This window comes from Canis lupus, chromosome X (genome assembly GCF_048164855.1).
Source record: "Canis lupus baileyi chromosome X, mCanLup2.hap1, whole genome shotgun sequence".
Lineage (NCBI taxonomy): Eukaryota > Metazoa > Chordata > Mammalia > Carnivora > Canidae > Canis > Canis lupus.
Window position 1 is genome coordinate 113,499,020 of NC_132876.1, and position 24,531 is coordinate 113,523,550.

A 24,531-nucleotide genomic window follows, 5' to 3' on the forward strand; every position below is an offset into this window, starting at 1 on the left:
TTCCTTTGGGAAGAAGCTAAGAGGAAGAAACATGTCAGCGTAGGAAGATAAAGACTAGGCCGACCGATGTGACGGGCTGGGTGGGGGCGTCCTCTCTTAGGCGGTGACGTTTGAATGGAGGCCTGAATGAACAGAGGCCTGAGAAGTGAGCCATGAGCATATCGGGAGACACACTTTCCAGGAGGCGTGAGGGAAGACCCACCACGGGATCTCTGCCAGCGGAAGTGTGGCAGCTGTGCCAGTTCTGGAACTTACTGACCACTTGTCATGTGCCGGGAACTTTGCGCACGTTTCCTCACTTCACTTGGTGAGCCCCTCCCCTGGGTCCATGTTGTACATGAAGAAACTGAGCCTCCAAGAAGTCAAAGCACTTGGCTCTGCGTTTCACATGTGGTAAATGGCAAACCTGAGATTCCAACCCGGGCGCCAAAGCCTGAGTGGTTCCCCAAGGCCGGGCCCCGCCAGCAGGGGGCAGTGTGGGGTGGGGAATCCCTCAGGGTTGGCCACCCTGGGCACGGTTGTGGCAGGAAATGGCAAGGCAGGACCCTTAAAGCTCCCAGTGGAGCTTTAAAATAGTTGGCTGAATACCTAAACCATTTGGTTATCTTTTTTCTTTTCCACGTTGTTTATCTTTTCCTTTTTTTTTTATCTCTTCCTTTTTTTGTTAAACCCACCCATTGGCACTTGTGAAGGTGTTTATGTGGGGTCGGGATTGAATGAGCTTATTTTAGTGGGGTGATATTGCAGATTTCTCCGCAATTGCCCAAGTAAGTAAAACATTTTTTGTAAAATAACGTGGGTCCTTAATTGTATGGATCCGAACATTACATTTCTAGCCTTGAAGACCTGCTAGCTGCTTCTATTATGCAATATGCTCCTTGCTGGCCTCTCTCCACAGCCATGGCCTCCACCCCTGTTTTTGTTTTGTTTTTCTCTTTTTCCTACTCAGCTACCAATAGAAAAAAAGAGCTACCATTTCAGGCACAGAGAAATGAAAAGTAAACGTAGTTTTATCTATAGTGCAAACTTTGTGCTTTAAAGAAAAAGTCTTGCATCTAGAAACATTGAATGAGATCATCACACTCGTCCTTCTAAATACCAGCCAGAAAGAAACAACAAACTTGACTCTATCTCGTGTTATAATTCTTCAGAATTAAGTGATAGCTCCTTGAGGTGCACGTTTCTTAAATTTCACGTTGCAAGTGGCACTTTTCTCTGGTTCCTGTTTCGGCGTCGTGTCTCTCTCCTTCCAAATAGGCAAAGGCATCAAGAAGTAAGAACTGACAAGGAAGCAGAAGTGTTTGAAGATCCATGGAAAGTTTAGGACTAGGACGGAGGAAAGGACGGAGCAGGATCAGAAAGCATGGCAAGTCCTTAAAAAAAAAACACCTGTTTCAGATTACAGACTTCTTAATTAGACACACGCAACTCTTGAGTTTAAACATAACACTCCCAGTTCCATCAGCCACCCACAGCAACTCTCCAGGTGTTTGCGATTATGTAATGTCCTAAAAGATCATCTGGTTTGTGTCAGCTCTCAGAGTATGGCTTGAGTTTCAAAAAAATCCTCTGCAGGCATCATTTATACTTGAAGGTCTCAGTGTAGGATTTACAGCACTTAAGAAAAATAAAGAAAGAAAAGAAAAGATAAGCAAAACTAAGGGGTCATTGGTTTCTGATTTTTTTTTCTTCCCTCCCAACGGCTAAAAGTATGGCTTTTGCTTTAAGTGGTCAAGGGCAGGCGTTATGGCCTCAGTAAAGCTTCATTGACCAGACTTCTCCAATTCAGATTTTATAGTATTTAGGATGGGAGGCATAATGTTGACTTTTGTATGACCAGAGAAAAGAGGACATCCACGCTGAAAAAGTAGGGGAAAAGTGGGGATAACCGCCTTCTGCCTTTTAGAAACAGTGTTGGCATTGCTCTCTAAAATAAAACTTGCAACAAGCACGCACGCACACACGCACAAACCTCTTTTGGTGTCTGCGTAAATTTTCATCTTTGAATGAGTCATGCTCACCACAATTTACTTTTTAAAGTTGCCTGACATCTTTTTAGATGATTAACAACTCGAAAGTCCCTAGGCTGGGGTAATTGAAAAAACTTCGGAGATGGAAGGAATATGATTTGAAAGAGACTCCTTTGAGAACTCAAAGCTTCACCCAAACAGAATGAAAATTGCCTTTATTATGCAGTTATTTTAATCAAAAATGCCTGCATAAACAGGAAAAGGAAAAGCAATTCTAGACACTGTTCCTTCTAGTTTGGTTGTTTGAGATTTGGAAGCTTTTCATTTGTCCTCTTTAATTTGTAAGCTTCGTATGAGGTCCTTAGTACTTCATTCCTAGTTTGGCCTCTATAATAATAATTCCAGGTCTTTTCTGCCTAGCAACATCGCAGCTCGCTGCATGGTCCTCTCACATTGTATGGTGTTATTCTTCCAATTCTTTGTATTTTCCCTTCTGTCTCACCGCCTTCCTGGCCAGCCCCAGTTCACCTAAAGAGGGAAGAAATATTCACCAGCATCTCTGCAGAAGAAAGCAGGTCACTTCTTTTCATTCATCGGTGAACGGTAGCATCTTTATATTTTCACAAAATAAAAGAGTTGTTTCCGTTGTAAAAAAAGTAAACTACTCATTGCAGGAAGACCTAAACTATCAGAAAAGTGGGATGAGGATATAATACAATGTACTTGCAATTCTACTACCTGGAGATGACCACTGTCCACATTTTGGTGTGTCTGTCCAGGCATCTCCACGCAAACCCTAACATGACGGGATACAATTTTATTTAAATGAACCCATTTAAACTCATCATTGTATGTGAACCTCTTTAAATAAAATTGCTGTCGGTAACTTGCTTTTTTTGATTAAATAGTATTTTGGGGGGCAGCCCAGATGGCTCAGCGGTTTAGCGCAGCCTTCAGCCCAGGGCCTGATCCTGGGGACCTGGGGTCGAGTCCCACGTCGGGCTCCTTGCATGGAGCCTGCTTCTTCCTCTGCCTGTCTCTCTGCTTCTCTCTCTCTCTCTGTGTCTCTTGTGAATAAATAAAATCTTTAAAAAAATAGTATTTTGGTTTTCTGGGTCAGTGAATAGAGCCTCTACATCACTTATTTATTTATTTAAAAAACTTATTTATTTATTAATGAGCGAGAGAGAAAGAGAGAGAACGCGGCAGAGGGAGAAGCAGGCTCCATGCAGGGAGCCCGACGCAGGACTCGAACCCGGGTCTCCAGGATCATGCCCTGGGCTGAAGGCAGCACTAAACCGCTGAGCCACCCGGGCTGCCCTACATCACTTTTTTAACAGTTGTATAATATTCTCTTGTATGGCTGTACCATAATTAGGTAAGTGTGCCCTAGTAGGCCCGTCATCCGATTGTTCTGTCTTCTTGCTGCTATAATAAATTGCAAAGACAGATTTGTGCTGACATTTTGTCTTCTTAGATTTAAATCTCAGAAGTTTATTTTTAACATTTAAATCTTTATCCACTTGGAATACATTTCCATATATAGTGGAGGCTTACTCTCTCTTCTCATATGGTCAGTCAGTTCCAATACTGTTTATCAGAAAATGCATCCTGGCTCCACTGATTTGGAATCGCTGTCATGGATGTACAAGAAGAGGTTTATTATAGGAGTTGGCTCACACAGTTATGGAGGTGGAGAAGTCTCACGATCTCCCCTCTGTAAGCTGGAGAACTGGGAAAGCTGGTAGCATAATTTAGTCTGAGGCCGAAGGTCTGAGAATTGGGGACAGGGGACGGGGGGACGGGACACGGGACAGGGGTTGTTGCTGGTGTCAATGCCAGCATCTGAAGGTCAAGAACTAGGAGTTCCGATGTCTGAGGACAGGAGACCTTAGATGTTCCAGCTAAAGGAGAAAGGGGAGGAATTCACCCTTCTGCCTCTTGTCCTGTTGGGGCCCCCAGTATATTGGATGATGCCCACCCACACTGGTGAGGGCAGTCTTCCTTACTCAGTCTACTGACTCAAATGCCAATCTCTTCTGGAAACACCTTCACGGATGCAACCAGAAGTAATGCTTTACATGTATCTGGGCATCCCTTAGCCCAGTGAAGTTGACACCTGAAATTAGCTGTCACAACCTAGAACCTCCAATTTCCGTAGCTGTCTGCCTGTCACCTGGGGTAGAGGTTGCTGCCGAGGCCACTCTGTACATGGTGTACCTCCATGTCGTTGCTTGGCAGGATGCCACACGGAGAGTCCTCCTATCAGGCAGTCCTGATTTCTACTGTCATAAGTGCTCTGTGTAAGTCTTTGGTTTCAGGAACTGGCATCCTATAAAGTTGGCTCACGGCAAAGGGGGTTTATTATAAGGCTACAATATAAGATTTCAACAACTTGATGGTAGCAGGTCTTTAATTCCCCTTTGTTTGGGGTCTGAGGAGGCATAATAAATGATGGCCTAACTTCCCAGCATGAATTCTGAGCCATTGGAGACCATAAAAGAATAAGAAAGATGGCAGACACAAAAGACTACCTTATTTCTGATAAAGCTGATGGTAGAGAATGTGGCTTCCATCTGCACGTGGCTGAGCTTCCAAATACTGAATTGCGAGCAAAACTTAGACTTTATTCAGATCTCACTGGCTGTGCCGGACCCGTGAAGGTCACTGCCGTGGGGGCTGGCCTCTCCCAGAGGCACTCGCTTTCTCTGGGCAGGCTGATTGCAGAAGAGGAAGGGGAGAGCCAGGAGTTTGGCATTTGAAATGTGGCCAGTGCAACTGAGGAGCTGGATTTTTAGTTTTGTTTCACTTTATTTGCTTTAATGTGGATGGAACTGGAGGGTATTATGCTGAGTGAAGTAAGTCAATCGGAGAAGGACAATCATTATATGGTCTCATTCGTTTGGGGACAGTAAAAAATAGCGAAAGGGAATAAAGGGGAAAGGAGAGAAAATGAGTGGGAAATATCAGTGAGGGAGACAGAACAGGAGAGACTCCTAACTCTGGGAAACGAACAAGGGGTGGTGGAAGGGGAGGTGGGCTGGAGGTTGGGGTGACTGGGTGACAGGCACTGAGGGAGACACTGGATGGGATGAGCACTGGGTGTTATGCTCTATGTTGGCAAATCGAACTCCAATAAAAAATATACCAAAAAAATTAGTTTAAACTTAAATAGCTACATGTGGCTAGGAGCTACTCTGCCTGACAACGCAATTTCTTGCCATTCTTAGATTTAGTATGGACATGCCCCGGAAAAGTTGACTTTAATTTATATGAATCTGTTTGACATTTTACGTGTGTCTATTGAGCACCTAAGTGAGTTTGTATGTCTGGTGTTGGGAATACACTGCCTTTGGATTTCTCAAATCAGCTTTTAGGGAAAGGCGTGGAGACCTGGGATCTGTCGTCCCACACACCCGGGTGAACATGGCCTTGGTAACACGGCCCTGCTGTTTCAACGGGAGCTGCCTCTATTGCACCCTGAGCTCTGGGACCCATCTGCAGGCCGAGGGGACAAGTGGGGGCTTCTGTCATCTGGCTGTGAGCTCTGGCACACTCAGGGCCGCATCTACGCGGAGGAAGGGGGTCCTATTTAAAATTCTCTGAGACCTTGCATGGGCTAGCATGGCCCTTGCCCTCAGATTCATTCCCTCCGCCCACGCTCCTGTCTCAGCTGCTCCCGACACTGGCCTCAACACAGTTTCAAGTCAACCACTCCTCACAGCTGCCGAACACCTACTTTTTCTTCTGCTTGTTTTGTCAAAGGTATCCTACCTCCTGGAAGGCGGCAGCATGGCCCATGAAGACTTCTGTGGACATGTTGGTCAGATGAACCCAGGAGACCTGCAGGTATGGCCAACGACAAGGAATTGCTGACGGTGTAATAGTCTCTGGGGGTGCATGCTTGCTCTCGCCCAATTCCAGTATATTCCCACTTTCTCTCTCTTAAATTTTTGACCTCTTCTTTTCTGTGGCTCCTTCCACTCACCATACAAGCCTGCATAGGTCTTTGGTATTCACCTCTCAAGCTTTCCTTGACCCCCTCAGTCACTTTTAGGTTCCCAACTAGTCTTTCTCTTCAGTTTCTCAAAAGCACAATCAAGGATGATTGTCAAAAAAAAAAAAAAAAAAAAAAAGGATGATTGTCATAACTTCCTCATCGCCCATTTCATCCTTCACTCTCAGAAATCAGGGTTGGCCTCTCTCAACATCCACGCAAACCTCTACTGAACCTGTACAGGCCGTGGTCAGTCAGATGTCCCCATTGCCAAATCCAGTGTGCCAGTCCTCATCTTTCTAGACCTTTCTGCTACATTTGTGGCAATTTACTTTTTTAAAAGATTTTATATATTTATTTATTTATGAGAGAGAGAGAGAGAGAGAGAGGGCAGGGGGAGGGGCAGAGAGAGAATCTCAAATAGACTCTGAACTGAGGGAGGAGCCCATTGCCCGGCTCAGTCCCACAACCCTGAGATCATGACTTGAGCTGAAACTGAGAGTCAGACACTTAACCGACTGGGCCACCCCGGTGCCCTGTGACAATTTACTCTCTGTCTTCCAACTTCTTTGCAGGGGTAGATGTTGCCATTTAAGATCATGATGCAAATCTTGCCATCATCCTAGGCTTATTTGAGACATATTAGAATCCCTAGGAAACTCTTCGGTATTCTTTGCTGGGTTTGTGAGCCTGAACCCTACGTCAAGAATTTTCTGGGGTTATTTACATATTGTGTGGAGTTTTAACTGCACAGATTTGAATTGTGGTGTTTCAATGAACATGAAATTGAAAGCATTTTCATGTGCATAATCTCTATAAGGTAAGTATTCTTTCTACCTCATTTTTAAAATGAGAGAATGGGGATTTAAAGATGTCAAAAAAAAAAAATATCCATGGCCTCAGAGCTAGCAAATGGTGGGGTTGAAAGGAGAAATCTGTTCTCCCCCTCCGAATCCAATGGATGGGCTGTACATATTAAGAAAAGTTCCTGCCAAACTTGGTCATATCTAAAAAAGGATAAACAAGGTATGAAAAGTAGGTTGAAAATATGGAGAGACGAACTGTGAATGAAACAGGGAAAGGAACAGGAGGCCAAGTCATTGAGATGCACCAGTAGCTGCTGTCAGTTGGAGGAAGCGCAGCGTGGAGGGGCGCTGAGATCTTCACGTTGTGAGAGAGCAGGCCTCAGCGCATGTTTTCGGTAATAAGCAGAGAGCACATATTTGAGGCTTTGTGGGGCAGGTGGTCCCCTACGTGGCAACCACCCACCCTGCCTCCACAGCATGCAAGCAGGCAGACAGGATGGCACTGAACGGGCACGTGCGTGTGCCAGCGAAACTTCACGTACCGGATCAGGTGGCAGGCTGGGTCTAGGCCCCTGGGCTGTCGTTCGTGGACCCCTCTAATTAGAAGGTTTAATCAGTCTGAGCAAATGGAAGACGGAAATCTATTTAGACTTAGTGACAGAAAGAAAACTCGGAAATACGTGCTGGCCTTCTTTCCCATCTGGGAGCTGATATGCTCAGAGGCTTTTCCCCTGCGGTTCCCTGTCCGTGGACTCCCTTCCTCTTGCCCTTGCTCGCTTCTGACTCCTTGCCTGGGTCTCCGCCCGAAGGGTGCAGCCTCAGGAGAGCTGCCTGGAGGAGGCAGGCTGTTTGGTGCGGCCTCTCGAAGCCTGTGGTGCCCCCACCCCGCCGCAGTGCCGGCGACGGGCCTGTGCCAAGGGCGCTTTTTTTTTTAAATTTTTTTTCTTTTTAAATTTATTTATTCATGATAGTTACACGGAGAGAGAGAGAGAGAGAGGCAGAGACACAGGCAGAGGGAGAAGCAGGCTCCAAGCACCGGGAGCCCGACGTGGGATTCAATCCCGGGTCTCCAGGATCGCGCCCTGGGCCAAAGGCAGGCGCCAAACCGCTGCGCCACCCAGGGATCCCTACCAAGGGCGCTTTGACTGGGGAGGGGTTTCTGTCCCCACGAGGGCCGCCCGGAAGACGCGGTTGGTGGCCTGCGCCTTCGCCCTCCGCCCCCGTCCGCGTCCCGGTGGCAGCAGTCCCCGTGGCTGTCCGTCCCAGGCGCTCGGCCGCCGGCTGTGCTGGGGAAGGGACACCCGAGGGGCGCCTGTCCCGGAGGGCTGGGGGTGGCGGGGAGAGCGCCAAGCCCCTCTCCGCGCCCCTTGGGGACCGAGCCCCGGGCGCCCGCAGGTGTCACCTGCTCTTCGCGCCCCTTTTGGGCTCCCTCCCCTGCCGAGCTCGCTCTCTCCTCCTTCGCGGGGGCTTCCCGCTGCACCTCCCAAGCGAACACTTGCGCTTCAGTCCCTCGTCGCAGGGTCTCTGGGGCCGGCCCCGGCTCACGGCCTGGCTGCCACGGTCCGTCCCTTCGCCCCCAGGCCTGAGGCTCGCGTCCCTAAAACAAGACACGGCGCCCAGGCGGTTACTGCCCCGCCGGGTGGTGAGGGCTCCGTGCCCGGGCCTGGAGCGGCGGCACCTGCAGGTCCGCGCAGGTGTCCTCCAGGTGCCCCGAGCACGGTGGCCGTCCAGGCACCGCCCTCCGCAGCACCGACGGCCTCTCCCGGGCCGCTCCCCATGGGGGGGCACAGTTCATGGTTTGCCGGGGTGGGGACAGAGAAGCTTGGTCACCTCATCCGAGTTTGGGGCAATCCTAAGGTTCGTGCGAGGCCAGAGGTCCGCGTTGGACCGGCCGAGGTCTCCTTTGTCACCGCGTTGCTGGTTGGCTTCTCCCCCAGCCCAGTCGTGTTCCTTACCCGCGGGGCGCATCTCCCGAGAGAGGTGCCCGGGCCGCTGGCCACCCGCAGCTCCCCACCTCGGAGCTCAGTCCGACACTCGGGGTTGAGTTCCAGGTCCGATGCTTGGAGTTCAAATGAGGAAGCTTGCGAGGCATTTGGAATCCTGGAAATGGCTTCAGCGGTTGTCATTGAGGCCCTGTCGTTCCCCCTGACGCCCTGGGACCCTGAAAGCAGCACCTGTAAGGTGCCCGGCTTAGCCCTCGTGACATACCTGCCCCACCTGCAGACTTGGCAGAGCCTGGGTTACCTATTCCCTTCTTGTTGGTCTGCTGTTTGCAGTGGATGACTGCGGGCCGGGGCATTCTGCACGCCGAGATGCCTTGCTCAGAGGAGCCAGCCCACGGCCTACAGCTGTGGGTTAATTTGCGCAGCTCAGAGAAGATGGTGGAGCCTCAGTACCAGGAACTGAAAAGTAAAGAAATCCCCAAACCCAGTAAGGATGGTGTGACAGTTGCCGTCATTTCTGGAGAAGCCCTGGGAATAAAGGTGAGCCGTGTCGTTACGTGTTTGTGAAAGTCCACGTGTGCGGTCAGTGAGGCTGGCCCCATGGGGGTCACCAGGTCTCACTGGGTTGATCATAGTTCCCGTCCCACGGGATGGACATGCTTCAAAGTTGTCAGAAGTGAAAAAACAAACAAACAAACAAACAAAGTTGTCAGAAGTGGAATCCAAGGGAACCCAGACGTTTTTTTTTGCCACATGCAAATCCATAGAGTTAGGGAACTACAAGTAAGCAAGCTCATATAAAAAATGCCAGAAAGCAGTTTTCTTTCTTTCCTTTTTTTAAAAAAGATTTTATTTATTTATTCACGAGAGACACACAGAGGGAGGGGCAGAGACACAGGCAGAGGGAGAAGCAGGCTCCACGCAGGGAGCCTGACGTGGGACCCGATCCCAGGACCCCGGGGTCATGACCAGAGCCAAAGGCAGACAGACGCTCAACCACTGAGCCACCCAGGTGCCCCAGAAAGCAATTTTCAAGGCCTATCTTGGCAGGCTTGTGAGCCTTTCACTTATCATATAGTTCTGTAGCTCCTTGGTTGTGCAAGTTTGTGACCTTTGAGAGACAGACACCGAAACCAACCCCACTGCCTGAAGATTTATTTAAATCATTTATGCCCAGCTTAGTAAGGAAAGTACACTGCTACGTCATAGAAAGTTTTTTTTTTTAACTTGAACACTTCTTTAATCCACACGTGCCATGCCCTGAACATTCTTCTCAACAGAGACTTTATAATATTTAGGATTAGGGTCCATCGTTTTTAATCAAAGAAGACCAGTTTAGGCTTAAAGATCATGGACACATTTGTGGCAGGAAAAGGGTGTGGTGAGTACTGTGCTAATTAACTGCACACCAGAACTGCCACTGGGGACGCCACGTGATTTGTGCTAGTGGGTAGTGAGCCAGGTCATGGGGTCTCTTTGGTGGCGTCTCCCAGAGGCAGACCCTGAGCTGGGAGTTCATGTGCAAATGATTGTCAAGGAAGTGCCCCTAGAGAACTTCTAGGGGAACCGGGATGGGGAAGGGAAGGGAGTCCAGCGAGGGTGTGGTGTCAGGCGAAGTCCCAAAGAGGACAGGGACTCTGAAAGGTTCAGTGTGCCTTCCGGTCATCCAGACCCACCCCGGGCAGGGGAGCTGGCCTTTCCTGTTCTCTTATTCGAAGTCATTACCTAATGGCCATTGAGTTTGGGCTGGGGGTGCAGAAATGGTTAAAAGGGTTCCTAGGGGATCTGGAGGGGCCCTGGCATCCAGTTGCACCAATGCCACCTGGAGTGGAGAGCATGGGCATAGTGGGACCCACTCTGCCATTCTCCCTGTGGGCGGCCAGCACCTGAGACTGTATTAAGTACTAATTTCTGTACATCTGAATGCCGTTTCTCTCACCCAGGGCGACAATGGCTTGGCAGTGGCTGCCAGCCAGCCACTCAGTGGGATGCACGTCGCCGTTAACAGGTTGGGCAGGATTATTGGCTGGGACTTCCCAGCGTTTTCATCCCCGGCCCTCTACCCGCAGTTCTTTACCTGTGCCAGGCCTAGACGTATGCGTCCCCTTTGCTTTGTGTCTCCAGAGCACACAGAAGTCACTGAAGAATAAAGATCAAAGTGTGCTCTCCTTTAAGCATGGGTAAGTGACTTTGGTCGCTACCCCTCTCAGGCCTGTGGCTTACTTCGCAGTTGGAAACGTGGCCCTTCACCGTATTTCTGGAGCCCGTCTCTGTTTGGCTGAATGTCGGGCAGTGCCCTTTACAAACATATGTCAAGAGTTCCCTTCAGCTCCTGGGGTTTTTCATCCTGTGTTTCCAGGACTCTAGGGCTGGGCCTTCAGGGGCTCCTGGGGTGGGTGGTGGAGGTCAGGAGATTTTCCCCTCTTCACTCCAGAGCATGGGGCTTTGCCCAGTCATGTATATTGGAAGGGCCCTTAAGATTTCACTTAGAAAAAGAGCTGTCTGCAGCTAAAAAGAGAAATTAGACCGCGGATTTAATAGGTAAGCAGAGCCAGCATTGTCACGAATCCTTGGAATTCACAACTGCTTCTCATTTATAGAAAACACCATGCAATTTTAATGTTGGAACCGGTTCCAGTTACAGGCAAAGGGACGTTGTAAAGTACTTCCAAGCAGCAGACCGCATGGTCTCGCGATCACAACCAAGAAGGAGAGACCAGAGTTAATGTTTTAACTTTGTAAAACAACGTCTTAGTGGCTGAGGGCCTCTCTTTGTTTCTTTTTGGTGAGTAAAATCTCTGAAGTGAACTATATTCTCCTAGGTACATGATCAGGCTTTAGTAAGAGAGCATTTTAATAAGGGGCTCTTGGAACCCTGGGCAGCATTATTTTGAATTTTGAGAAGCAGTGTGATGCTATGGTTACCAGCAGGGCCTCCGGAGACAGCCCGCCTGGATTAGAATCCCCACCTTGAATTAGCTGTGTGGCCTCGGGAAAGCCACCAACCTCTCCGTGCTTCACTGTATTCATCTATAACGTAGGGTTGCTGTGAGGACTAAGTGAGTTTTTGATACATTTAAGCTATCAAAACAGCACCAGCCACACTGTAAGCACCATATAAGCATAGCTGTTCCTATTATTGTTTTGATTGCTTCACCTTAACTTAGGCAGGAGCTGGGCTGACATTTATGTTTGCTGTCTGTGCCAGAGGGACTTGCTGGGATTCGGGAAAGGCATTTAACCTGCTCTGAAGAAAAGACCCCAGCAGGCCACTGTAAATGGCCAAGAGTCATGGGGAACTCTTGGCCATTTCTTTCTAGGTCTCATAAGAAACATGGTTTTTACATCTGAAGCCTTAATATCTGCTCACCAAGGAATGACTGAGACTTCAAAGCCTAGATCTACCTTAAATCAAACTGAAGATTGTTTTGCATCGGGAAGATAATTTTAAGTTCAAGTACAAGGAGAGGCTAGGAAGATACCTTTCAAGAGATTGATGTGCTTCTAGCCAATATGCAGTCAGCCGCAGCTCCCCTCCTGTGACTAAAATATCTAGAAAACTGAGTTAGTGACCATCCCAGCACTTCTCCAACTTTATTCATACGGATTCTGTGGGGGAGGAAGGAGACTTGTTAAAAAGCAGACTGCTTGAGCAGCTTGGGTGAGGCCTGAGTCTGCAATTTTTTTTTTTTAAGTAGGCTCCATGCTGGGCGGGGCTTGGACTCATGACCCTGAGATCAAGACCTGAGCTGAGGTCAAGAGTCCGATGCTTAACTGAGCCACCCAGGTGGCCTGCAAGATGGAATTTAAAGATTTTATTTATTTGAGAGCTAGAGCAAGGGGAGCAGCAGAGGGAGAGGGAGAAGCAGACTCCCCCCTGAGCGAGGAGCCTGATGCAGGGCTCCATCCCAGGATCCCGAGATCTTGACCTGAGCCATAGGTAGATGCTTAACCGGTGGCTTAACCAACTGAGTCACCCAGGTGCCTTGCGAGTCTGTATCTTTAACCAGCTCCCAGATGATGCGAATGCTGTGGTCCAGGGACCACTGTTTGTCACATGTGTGGCGACTGTGGGATCCAAGTCACAGGAGCTTGACTCCTCACAAGGAACAACTTGATTACGTGCGTAGAGAAGATGTTCAGCTCCGTGGCTTTTGGCAGATCTTACTTACCCTTTCTGGACTTTAGTTTCGACGCCCATAAAAAAGGTGAGGGGGTTCTGTGCAAGGTGTTAAGAGCTTTTGCAAGCAGCACAACTGTCCTTTTTTTTTGGTCTGAAAGATAGATGTGCCCCTATTCCCAGATTGTATGCGTCTCAGCCCTTGGGAAACCACAGCCAATTTTGAGCAAAAATCTGTCAGAACATCACGATCTCAAGCGAAGGCTGAAAGGAGGAAAGGATAAAAATGGGATATTTTGCATAGTTTCTGTCACTTCTGGAAGGTCAAAATCACATGTTTATTTCATGACAGTATGAAATTCTCCAAAGCCCATTCCATCCTTATCTGGCAGCCAATCAGCGATGTCTCTTGCCAGTTCTCTCAGGAATATAAGTCTTCCAACGAATGCCTCTCCTGGCCTCCTGCTATCTGAAATTCCATTGTGTCAGAAACAGACCTTAAGGAGGCCTCAGTCCCATGGGGGTCAGAGAAAGGCAATCTGGAGCCAAGCTGCCTGGGTTCAAGGCCAGCTCCACCACTGAGTAACTTAAGAAAGATCACTTAAGCTTGCTGGGCCCAAGTGTTCCCATCTGTAAAATGGACTGAGAGGATGTGTAAAGAACTGGGAACAATATGTGGTGCAGAATAAGCTCTAAGTGGTTGCTGCTTTTACTTTGCAGAAGCTTTGCACAGTGTTCATGTGGCCTATAGACATATCAAAAAGGATCTTCCTTCTTTTTTTTTTTCTTTAAGATTTTATGGATTTATTTGACAGAGCACAAGCAGGGGGAGCACCGGGCAGAGAGAGAGGGAGAAGCAGTTTCCTCGCTGAGCAGGGAGCCCTAGGGGCTGGATTCCAGAACTCTGGGATCATGACCTGAGCCAGGGGCAGACACTTAACCAACTGAGCCACCCAGGCCCCCAGGATCTTCCTTCTGATGGGCAGATTGTATATCCATGTGTTGGGCGATCATCACAATTTTCAAGATTCACTTTCCAAAAAGCATTGGCCAAGCGTCTCATGTAATTCACTCAGACCTTATCACGGCGCCCCAATGCCTGAAACAGTGCCTGATACCTACAAGACAATTAATAAATGTTTTCTAGGTGCATAAGTGAAATCACTAAAATGTCGATGAATACTGGAATATGAGAAATGGGTGAAGTAGTAAGAAGGTAGACAATCTAGGGGTTAAGAATAACTGCAGTAGGAGCACCTGGTGGCTCAGTGGTTGAGCATCTGCTTTTGGCTCAGGTCGTGATCCCGGGGTCCTGGGATTGAGTCCCTCTGCCTGTGTCTCTGCCTCTCTCTCTGTCTCTCGTGAATAAATAAATAAAATCCTAAAAAAAGAAGAATGACTGTAGTAAGCGTAATATGAGCTAACTAAAAAGTTGAGAGAACAGTAAAATTGGTTAAATTACATTTTTAAACTACTTAAGGATTAGGAAGTAGGGAAATTAAGAAAGAATGATTTTTCATCTTTAAATGTGAATACTAGGCTGTTTTGCAAGACCCAAATTGTTCCCTGCAGGTTTCTTAAATTCAAGCAGTAACAACAAGGATGGGCAGACGTGTGGAGGCCTGGGGGTCTTCTCTGCTTTAGCTTCTTTTCTGTGGGTTTTCAAGGTGTGGCTTGATCTCTATGGCGGGGTGGGGGGCAGATTTACCAGCTCTCGGTGCATCCCTGCTGGATCTGTCCCCCTTCCTGGCTCTGGCTTCACTCGGGCAGGCACCCTGTGTCCCTCGGGCAAGTCTCTCCACCAAAAAGCAACCTGCCTTCTAATCAGACTGTGTTGATTGTGGGTTGGCACATGATTTATAACCAAGTCTGAGTGTTACCTCCGAGGCAGAGAGCTCATGGGAGTTTTCCGGCTGTGTAGCAGGCCGTTGGTGCGCACACATACTTCTTCCCATACCAGGGCTGGAAAGAGCTGCCCACCACATTTTCCAGCCCTTGTTTGCATCCAGGAAACTTTAAGGGCAGAATGTCATTTCAAACACTGTATACAATTTTGTATACAATTTTGTCAGTATTCCTTCTACCTTAATCAGATTAAAAAATATATTTATTTATTTTGTTATTTATATATTAAATATATAAAACAGGTAACTTAATATAAAAATATAAAATAATATAATATATGCTAAAATATATAAAACATATTTTATATATTAAAAAAGTATATATATAGTTTGTGTGGCTTTCAGGGAAGTACTTTGATAGCACGTCCAAACGGGAGTGGGGTTTTGACAATCATAATACTGGACACTACACTTAGAACATTTTTGCATTGTACCTATTTCTCTATTTCTGGGATAATTTGAACCCTTTGATTGTATCTGGCACATTTTAAGTGCATCTTGCAGACTTAACAGCTGACCCCCACTTCTCAGCATACCCATGCTCCTCTGCCTTTCTGAGCTTGCTTCCATTCACTTGGTGATGTGGGGAGAGCTGGCCCCTCCATGGGAGGCCTCTCTTTCCTTCCCAAGCTCAGAACAGCTTCTCAAAGCAGCATTTAAAAAACTATTAAATCATGAAAACAGCACAGGCACAGTTTCTCTTTCTTTCTTTCGTTCTTTTTTTTTTTTTTGCAGTTGAAGTATGCCAACAGGGTCATGGGTCTGGCTCAAAAAGGAATGAGGAATATTCTCCCAGGGGCAGAGGTTGGCAGTGGCATGGTGTGTTCCTGACAAAAGGGACTTGCGAGAACGGGCTTCAGCTGCCCCAGAGAGTGAGCAGAGGGAGAATGACGCCTGCCCCGAAAGGAATCGTCCCTTCCAAAGGCTTCTCTGTTCATTTATTTTATCTATAAGTCAGACCACTCTGTGATAGCCTTAAAAACTGGATATTTAAAACTGGTTCCCTTTGGGTGAGGGTAGGGAGTAAGGAGCAACTAATACTTCTCTCCATAGGCCTTTTTCTTTTCAGTTTTCAAAGATGTCAATGTTTGCATATTTACAATATCAAGTTAAACCAGTAAAGAAAAAAAAACCCAAATCTTAAACTCAAAAACAAGCAGAAACAAATCACCTTCAAATTTGTGTAAAGATAGCGGCAACACAACCACACAGAGAAAGTATTTATTTTAAGGACTTTTTTTTTTTAAAAAAAAGATTATTTATTTATTTGAGACAGAGAGAGTGAGCAGAGCATGAGAACACAAGTAGGGGTGGAGGGGCAGAGGGAGAGGGAGCAGCAGGCTCCCCGTGGGGCTCGATCCCAGGACCCTGAGATCATGACCTGAGCCAAGGCAGATGCTTCACCCCCTGAGCGCCCCTCTGGTCTCCACTTGACACAGGGCGAGGGCAGCAGCATTTGCCAGGAAAGGACATAGTGAAGTACAGACCGGTAGAAACATGAACTTGAGGATTTCACCATCTCCACCTCTTCTGTTCACTGAGGTCCAGCCTGTGGCCTTCTCCTCAGTGAAGCCTTCTCAGCTGCCCTAGATCTACACAGCTGTCTAGCATCACAGCCCATGGGATGTGGGGACTGACCGTTATTTAATCCATGTGTCCCATTGCTCTGTGAGCTGTTTGTTCAGTCATTAGGCACCAGCTGTGTGCGCATCGGGCAGTGCCCTGGAGATATGTGAATAAGAACCCAGCACTGTCCTCAAATAAGGTCACAAGCTAGTGGAGGAAGGGGAATTGGCACACATCGGAGGCATACTATGATACGTGGAAGGGGAGGCCAGCGGTATGAGAAACTTCCATGGGAGTCCTGAGGAGGGACAATCGATTTTGCTTGTGTGCCTAAAGCGAGGGAAACAAAAGAGACGGGGCAGGGGTCATGTCTTAGAACGGTTGGTGTGGAAGGTGTGGGTAGTAGGAGTGGGATAACTAATTTGGGGATCGTGATGGCAGGCTGCATGGACAACCAGACCCTCGTGGGGGTGTGACAGGGCAAAAGGAGATGGTGCAAAATACTGGGTCAGAGGGAAAGTGAAGACCACGTCTGTCTACTCCTGGATTTTGCCTACAGTTGACCTTGGCTGTATGTACGTATCCCTGTATCCCCCCTCCCAGGGTTGGCAATAGCACTATTTGAGGATAAAGTAGGGTAGAGTGTCGTGTGCGGTCTTCTCTCAAATTTCATAAAGCCGCCCGTCCTGTAGGAACTTCCCAACATAGGCCATGTAGCCCGAGCAGACGATCGGCATCATTCCACAGACAAGTGCAAAACTTGGTTCTGATTCAGTGTTGGGAATAGGCACAATTAGGTCTGTTGGTCTTGTTTAGTAAAGAGGAGGACACCAAAGAAATGCATCCAGCAACTTCAAAGACTTGTCCTGTGGTAGGCAGCCATAGTTGGCACTTCATTTGCAGTTAGGAATGTTCCAATAAACAGTGGTCAGGATTTGCTCAAATCAGCTGTACAAAAGGTTGCCCTTGCCCGGGGCGGTCCATTCACCCCAGAAATACCATTCTTGGTGTGCACAAAGGGTGCCAGATGTTATCATTCCTCCATGATGTCCCCGCTGACCTAGGAAGCACATTCCAGTGGCGATGACAAGCCCTTTTGCGGCCATCAGGGAAGAATGGATAGGTGTGCTTTTAAATCCGAGGTTATATCCTGTGCCCTTGGTAATCAGGATTACAGATTAGCAAGGACAGTTAGAGTAAGAGTGTGACAAAAGCCATAAAAAAAAAAAAAAAACAAGGTGTTACCTTCAAGAAAGGTGAGTGGACACTTTACATCATTATCGTCGCTCGTATGGTTGTCAAGGCCTGGACTTCTAGGATATATAGTAAGTCTTTGCCCAGGGACACATTATGTATTGTTTTCTAGCAGAGCAGAAAGTCCAGGATCGCTTCAGAGAGCTTCAGAGGCCCTTGCATGTTGCGTTGGAAGGTGAGCTGTTGTGGATGTAAATGAGGTAAATGCCAGTATTTTAAAGACTGGCACTGGCATGTATAAAGCTATGCTACTGATAGCTACCAACACAGTATTTTCTTTTGACCAAACCACAGGTGCTCAGGGTCACATAGCTTATGAACAGTTTGGCCCAACTCAGAATGAAAGGTGGTGAGGAAATTTGGTGTCAGATATAATTCTGATTACACAAAACCTTTTAAAAAAAGATTATTTATTTATTTATTCATGAGAGACACACAGAGGCAGAGACACAGGCAGAGGGAGGGGCAGGCTCCCTGTGGGGAGCCCAGTGCGGGACTCGATCCCGGGATCACGCCCTGAGCCGAAGGCAGATGCTCAACCACTGAGCCACCCAGGTGCCCCTACATGAAGCTTTAAGAACTCTGCTCCTATGGGTCAGTATAAGTACTCCAAGATGGACAAGAATTGTTAAATTTCAACTCACATGGGCCCTAAATCACTGATAGGGTTTACTCTGTTAAAGGAGGAGTATGTTGTGGTCTTAAAACCATAGGGAGCCCTTCTCATCATCCACTGCGTGTCCTTGGGCTCTTTAGTATTCCCTTGTCTTAGTAAAATGAGATTAGGAAATGGTCAGATCTTCCCATTCCTGGCGGTGGGGAATTGGAAGGATTTCCCAGAAAGATATCTATGCCATTATAGTCGTGTGGCTTTGGTTGAGCTCACCAAGTATGTATTGAGGGCCAACTGTGTGCAAGACCCTGTGAAGGCATGAAGGAAAAAGATGAAAGAAATCAAAGAGCTGGGGCACCCGGGTGGCTCAGTGGTTGAGCATCTGCCTTTGGCTCAGGTCGTGATCCCAAGGTCCTGGGATCAAGTCCCATGTTGGGCTCCCCACAGAGAGCCTGCTTTTTCCTCTGCCCGTGTCACTGCCTCTCTCTGTGTCTCATGAATAAATAAATAAAATATTTTTAAAAAAGAAATCAAGGAGCTGGAAGGGTACAGCTGAAGGGACGGACACATCGACTGCTAACACTCATATACTGTGCTGAGTCACCAGGCTGGGGAACATGGTGGCTTTAGGGGAAGGCGGTGTAGACTGGAGGCTCGGCCCAATCTGAAAGTTCGGGAAAAGCAGGCCCAAGTCTAAAGGAGCTAGCTGACGTGCCAAAGAAGGATGGAAAGGGTCTAGACAGTCCAGAGGAGACAGCATGAAGCCACAGAGGCGTTTATAAACTGTTTCTGCTTAAAGGTGTGGAAATATCCAGTGGAATACCTCAATACCTTAGGAAGCCCTTCAAAGCATTATGTTCAGTGTTTGAAGCACAAAAATGGGAAAAATCATCATCTTTACCAGGTGAAACTTTTCTGGTAGTTTCTTTCCCTGTATCTCTCTTTTTTTTAACTTTTCAATTTCATTTTCTTTTGTCTTTAGAAGTATCTTGAATATAGCAATCATGTTTCACCTCGAATAACTGCTCTTTGGTCTTCTCTGCCCTCTCTCTCTTTATCTCTCTCTGATCAAAACTACAACAGTGCAAAATCCCAAAGATACAGTGTCTCGTATCCTTATCTGTGGGAGTCATCTGTGTTGAGAATAGAGCTGTCACATTTGGAATATAACATGAATTCATGAAGATCCAGTTTGTCCAGGTCCATCGAAGAATAAAATAATGATAATTTGCCTCTGTTTTGTGAAATCTTAAAGCCCCCTTGTTCTCTTTGCTTCCGTACAGATGGTCATTTTCGATATCATGGAAGGTAATCACAGTGGCCCAAATTTTTCTTTCTTGGTCCAATTATACATAGAAACTGGAGGAGGTTAGATGTGTCCTTTTACAGGAAATCATTTTTGAAGTCTGGAACACAAGGCTCTTCTTTCCCACCACCTTCAAACAACTGCTGGTGGCCAGTTTTCCTCTCATCCATAGGCTCTGAGAACAAATGCTGCCTCCCTCTCCCCCACTGCTCCTTGATGACAAGGAGGGATCCACTAGAGAGAGAGAGAGTGAGAGCAAGAGAGAGCGAGAGCGAGAGCAAGAGAGAGAGAGAGAGAGAGAGAGCTGGGTTGGGAAAAGGAGGAAGATAAAGAACCTTCCACCTTTTCTACTCCATCCTGGTTGCTCCAGCATTGATTTTTGTGCCTTTCTCCATCTTCTCTCTTCCCAAGTGTTTTCTCATGACCCCACTCTCCTCGCACCACCCCGTCACCACCACCAAGAGGTTCTGTGGGTTGAGTCTTCCTGGCCAGGTCCCCCCCACTCCCCCAGCACCCATGCCTGGCTGCAGCAGCTCGGCTTGTCAGGAGTCCGGACCACGTCTATCTTTGTGGGCCTTGGGGATTTCGAGTGTCTCCGAGGCCCTGCCGAGGCTTGGCCCTCCCAGCATCAGATGCTGATTCAAGGCCATCTGTAACTGATCAGCGCCAACGACGTTTTGAGCGAGGGTTTCTGGTGGCTGTGATCACATGCTTTCATAGGTTTTAACTGCCAGGGTCTGTCAGCCAGACCAAAGCAGAAGAGGACTGAATTGGGTGGAAGTCAGATGTAGGGTGCTGAGGTAGAGAAGAGGACCAAGAGGTCATTATCACCTCTTCCCCTCCCAAACTCAGGGTGAGTTGAACTTAGACCCTGCGGAGTTAGCCAGTTGGGGACCCAAGTATCATCTTGATTACCAGTAAAGTCTGGATGGGGGCACATGACTTGTCTCTTGACATCTGTTGAGCTTTTAATACTTCCTGCGTTTCATTAAACATGTCCAGGTGGAGCTTACAGTCACAGGCATCCCTTTCAGAGGCTGACCTCTTACCTCATGGCAGAAGGAGAGAGGGAAACTCTGGGAAACGAACAAGGGGTAGTGGAAGGGGAGGTGGGTGGGGGGATGCGGTGACTGGGTGACGGGCGCTGAGGGGGGCACCGAATGGGATGAGCACTGGGTGTTCTACTATATATTGGCAAATCGGACCCCAATAAAAAAATTACGAGAGAGAGAGAGAAAGAAAGAAAAGAAAGAAAACAAACACAGCTTAGCCGAGCGTTCTCAGATCCTTGAATTGCCCTACCAACTGGATCCCAACCCTTCCCTCTCTCCTCCACCCCCAGGGGTAAGTAAGGAAGGCAGAGAGCAGCTGGGACATTAGGGACGGGTCTGGAGGCTCCCCTCAGTGTTCCTCAGCATGTTGTTTTGTTAACTTACTGGATTTGATATTTAGCAGTGACTTCCCCCGCACCCTGCACCTCCTGCCTAACTAACTTCAGCTCTCTGGGATAAATTCTACCCCCAGAAGGGTCTGAAATGAGTATAGTGAGTATTTTCATTAAATTAATACCAAAGCACACTGTATTCTAGGCTACACCTTATAGGCTCCTTATCCTAGTTCCCTGTGGAATTATTCCCAACCGTGTTGACAGGTGTGTGAGAAACCCAAGGGGTAGCATAAAAATTACCTAAATATTAAAATGTTCCAATCTTGAACACTTATCTCTCACCTCATCAAATTTCTAATAAATCTAAACACCTGATCTAAGACCTCTTGCCTTTATAAACCAAGTCAAAAGAAATTATAATATCTAATTACATGCTAAATAAAATTCCAAAGCATCCTTACCCAACTTTAATTCTGCTTTGCTTGGCTGGGGCAGGTGGGGTGGAGTACAGATTTTCTTGTCCTTTATAAGCACCGCAGCCTGGCTTGTCACCTGGACTGGATGTGGCTCCATCAGGACTGCCAAACTTGAATTCTTTCTACACCAGTTCTCCTTTGTCTCACTTTAGAGGTAGTCCCAGAAGGTAGTAAGAGACCCGTTTATTGCAATACCAGCCCTAGTTCCATGAGATTTCATTGTACAACCAAATCTCTAAGTGCTAGAGCGGTTATATCTGCAGAAAGTTGATGGATGTGGTCAGTCCAGAGCATTAATAAGGCTGGGAGAACAAAGCCATGTGTCCATACTGCCTCTGCCCTCTGAGCTGAAACATTCTTGCCTTCTTGAAAAGTCAGATGCTTGTGTCGGTGGCAACTCCAGGTACTGGGTCTTAAGAAAATCTGGGCAGCCCGGAGGGCTCAGCGGTTTAGCGCCGCCTTCAGCCCAGGGCGTGATCCTGGAGACCCGGGATCGAGTCCCACGTCGGGCTCCCTGCATGGAGCCTGCTTCTCCCTCTGCCTGTGTCTCTGCCTCTCTCTCTATCTGTTTCTTGTATAAATAAATAAAATCTTTTTTTTTTTAAAAAAAGAAAATCTTCCACCCAACTATTGAAGGCTGATAAGAATATGAAGAGAAAAAAAAAAAAAAAAAAAAAAAAAAAAAAAAAAAAAAAAAAAAAAAAAAAAGAATATGAAGAGATGTCCTTTTAACCAATATGCAGAGGAGTGTAAATTCAAATAATATGCTACCACTTGACACCCTTCAGATTGGTCAAAGTTAGAAAATTGAGTATTGTCAAGTGTGGCAAGGATGGGAAGAAATAGCTTCGTGCATGGCAGGTGACTAACTGTATTCATCGTGGAGAATGAGCTGACGTTTCTTGGTTACTTAGTGAAGCTAACGGTGACTATGGAGTATCCTAGCAATTCCACTCCTGGATATTTACTCCAGCAGAACTTCAACAAGTAGACCTATGACATTGATCATCTCAGCATCGTGGGTGGTGAAAAGGACTCAGGCGATATCCGTGTCCCCACTCATAAATAGGATGTGATGGTTATATATGATGGAACATGGTGTAGCTGCCAGAAACAATAGATATTTACTTATATCTACATTATTAGGTTTCAGGAAATAATGTGGCATAAATCAGAACAAGAAAACAGTTTTGCACACAATAACACTTTTCCAGGATGCCTGTATATCTAATTAAACATATGAAGCGGATTATTGAAAGGATGTTCATTATGTATGCTCAACTAACAGCCAGTGGGAGAATAGGATTGAATGAGGAAAAATAAAAAACAAAGGGGGCTGTCATGGATGTATGATGACCATGTCCCATGGACCAATTGAATTCCATTTCTTGCATTCAAAGCAAGAGGGAAGGGGTGGGGGAGATACTGATTGATTTATTTGTGTTCAGCAGCTTTTAACTTGGTTAGTGTAGTTGACCTCCTAGGTGATTAAGGGAATTCTAGGAAGCCCTAACATATGTCAAAAAACCTTAATTATTGAAACCATACCATACCATTAGAGCCAATCCTTTGACAGTATGATAGATTGAAAAGAGAATGGACTGTGGAGTCAAGCAGAGCTGGGTCCAATTTTCAGCTCTCTTGTTTAATGTCTCTGTGACCCTGGGAAACTTCTTTTGAGCCCTTCCTTATCTGCAAAATGGGGATAGTAATGAATAGGCCCCAAGTTATTTGTATGATAGATAATGTGCCTAATGACATTATGGGTACTTAATAAGTATTTGTTCTCTCCCTTTTCCCTGTCTCCCTTTCTGTTCCCACACTCTTTTATCATTAGGCTCTATTGACAGCAAATCTCTAGAACTTCTTGGGAAGGGAATAAAAATGACTAACATCTTTCGTGGACTCATAGGGTACTAAATTCTAAGTCAGAGCTGTCCAATAAAAATGTAATGGAAGCAACATGTAATCTAAAATAATCAGGCACATTTTAAAGAAAGTAAAAAGAAATAGGTGAAATTAATTTTAATTGTATATTTGAACCCAGTTATCCAAAATATTGTTATTTCAACATGTAGTCAATGTAAGTTTATCTTTTTTTTTTAAATATTTTATTTATTTATTTAGGATAGTCACAGAGAGAGAGAGAGAGAGGCAGAGACACAGGCAGAGGGAGAAGCAGGCTCCATGCACCGGGAGCCTGACGTGGGATTCGATCCCAGGTCTCCAGGATCGCGCCCTGGGCCAAAGGCAGGCGCCAAACCGCTGCGCCACCCAGGGATCCCTCAATGTAAGTTTATAATGAGATATTTTACATTTTTGTACAAAGCCTTTGTTTTTTTAAATTTTATTTATTTATTCATGACAAACACACAGAGAGAGGCAGAGACACAGGCAGAGGGAGAAGGAGGCTCCCTGCGGGGGGCCCGGTGTGGGACTCGATCCCAGGACCCCGGGGTCACGACCTGAGCCAAAGGCTCAACCACTGAGCCACCCAGGCGCCCCTGTATGAAGTCTTTGAAATCTAATGTGAATTTTACACTTACAGCACGTCTTCATTCTCACCACGCATGTTTTATGTGCTCAATAGTCTCCTGGTTAGTGGCAATTGTATTGGACAGTGAAGTTCTGAGTGCTTTACATGCATCAGTTTTTTTCCTCTTGATTTTTTGGGGTTAATATTTTATTTTAATTAATTTTTTAAAAAGATTTTATTTATGTATTCATGAGACACATACACACACACACACAGAGAGAGAGAGAGAGAGAGAGAGAGAGGCAGAGACACAGGCAGAGGGAGAAGCAGGCTCCACGCAGGGAGTCCGACGTGGGACTCGACCCTGGGTCTCCAGGATCATGCCCTGGGCTGAAGGCAGGTGCTAAACCACTGAGCCACCCAGGGATCCCCTATTTTAATTAATTTTTTAAAAAGATTTATTTATTTATTCATGAGAGACACACAGAGAGAGAGGCAGAGACATAGAGGGAGAGGCAGGCTCCTCGCAGGGAGCCCAATGCAGGCTCGATCCCAGGACCAGGATCACGCCCTGAGCCAAAGGCAGATGCTCAACCGCTGAGCCACCCAGGCCTCCCTTTATTTTAATTAGTTAATTAATTTCTTCCTACCGATTTAACTTGGGTTCTCTGGAAAACGGAACCTAAGGCAGGTCTTACGTACAATCCCAGGGC

At 46.8% G+C, this 24,531-nt stretch overlaps 1 protein-coding gene across 8 annotated transcripts in view; it reads left to right on the forward strand.

The window, feature by feature from the left end:
• The window catches only part of PIR (pirin), a 158,448-nt gene that overhangs the window by 82,802 nt on the left and 51,115 nt on the right, over window positions 1-24,531 (forward strand). For 6 of the 8 annotated variants that reach the window (XM_072816635.1, XM_072816634.1, XM_072816636.1 and 3 more), the window contains 2 exons: window positions 5,736-5,819; window positions 9,050-9,256. In XM_072816635.1, coding sequence (XP_072672736.1) covers window positions 5,736-5,819; window positions 9,050-9,256 — 291 coding nt within the window. The remainder of the gene's footprint in view (window positions 1-5,735; window positions 5,820-9,049; window positions 9,257-24,531) is intronic. The other 2 variants (XM_072816640.1, XM_072816638.1) reach the window with 1 other exon arrangement.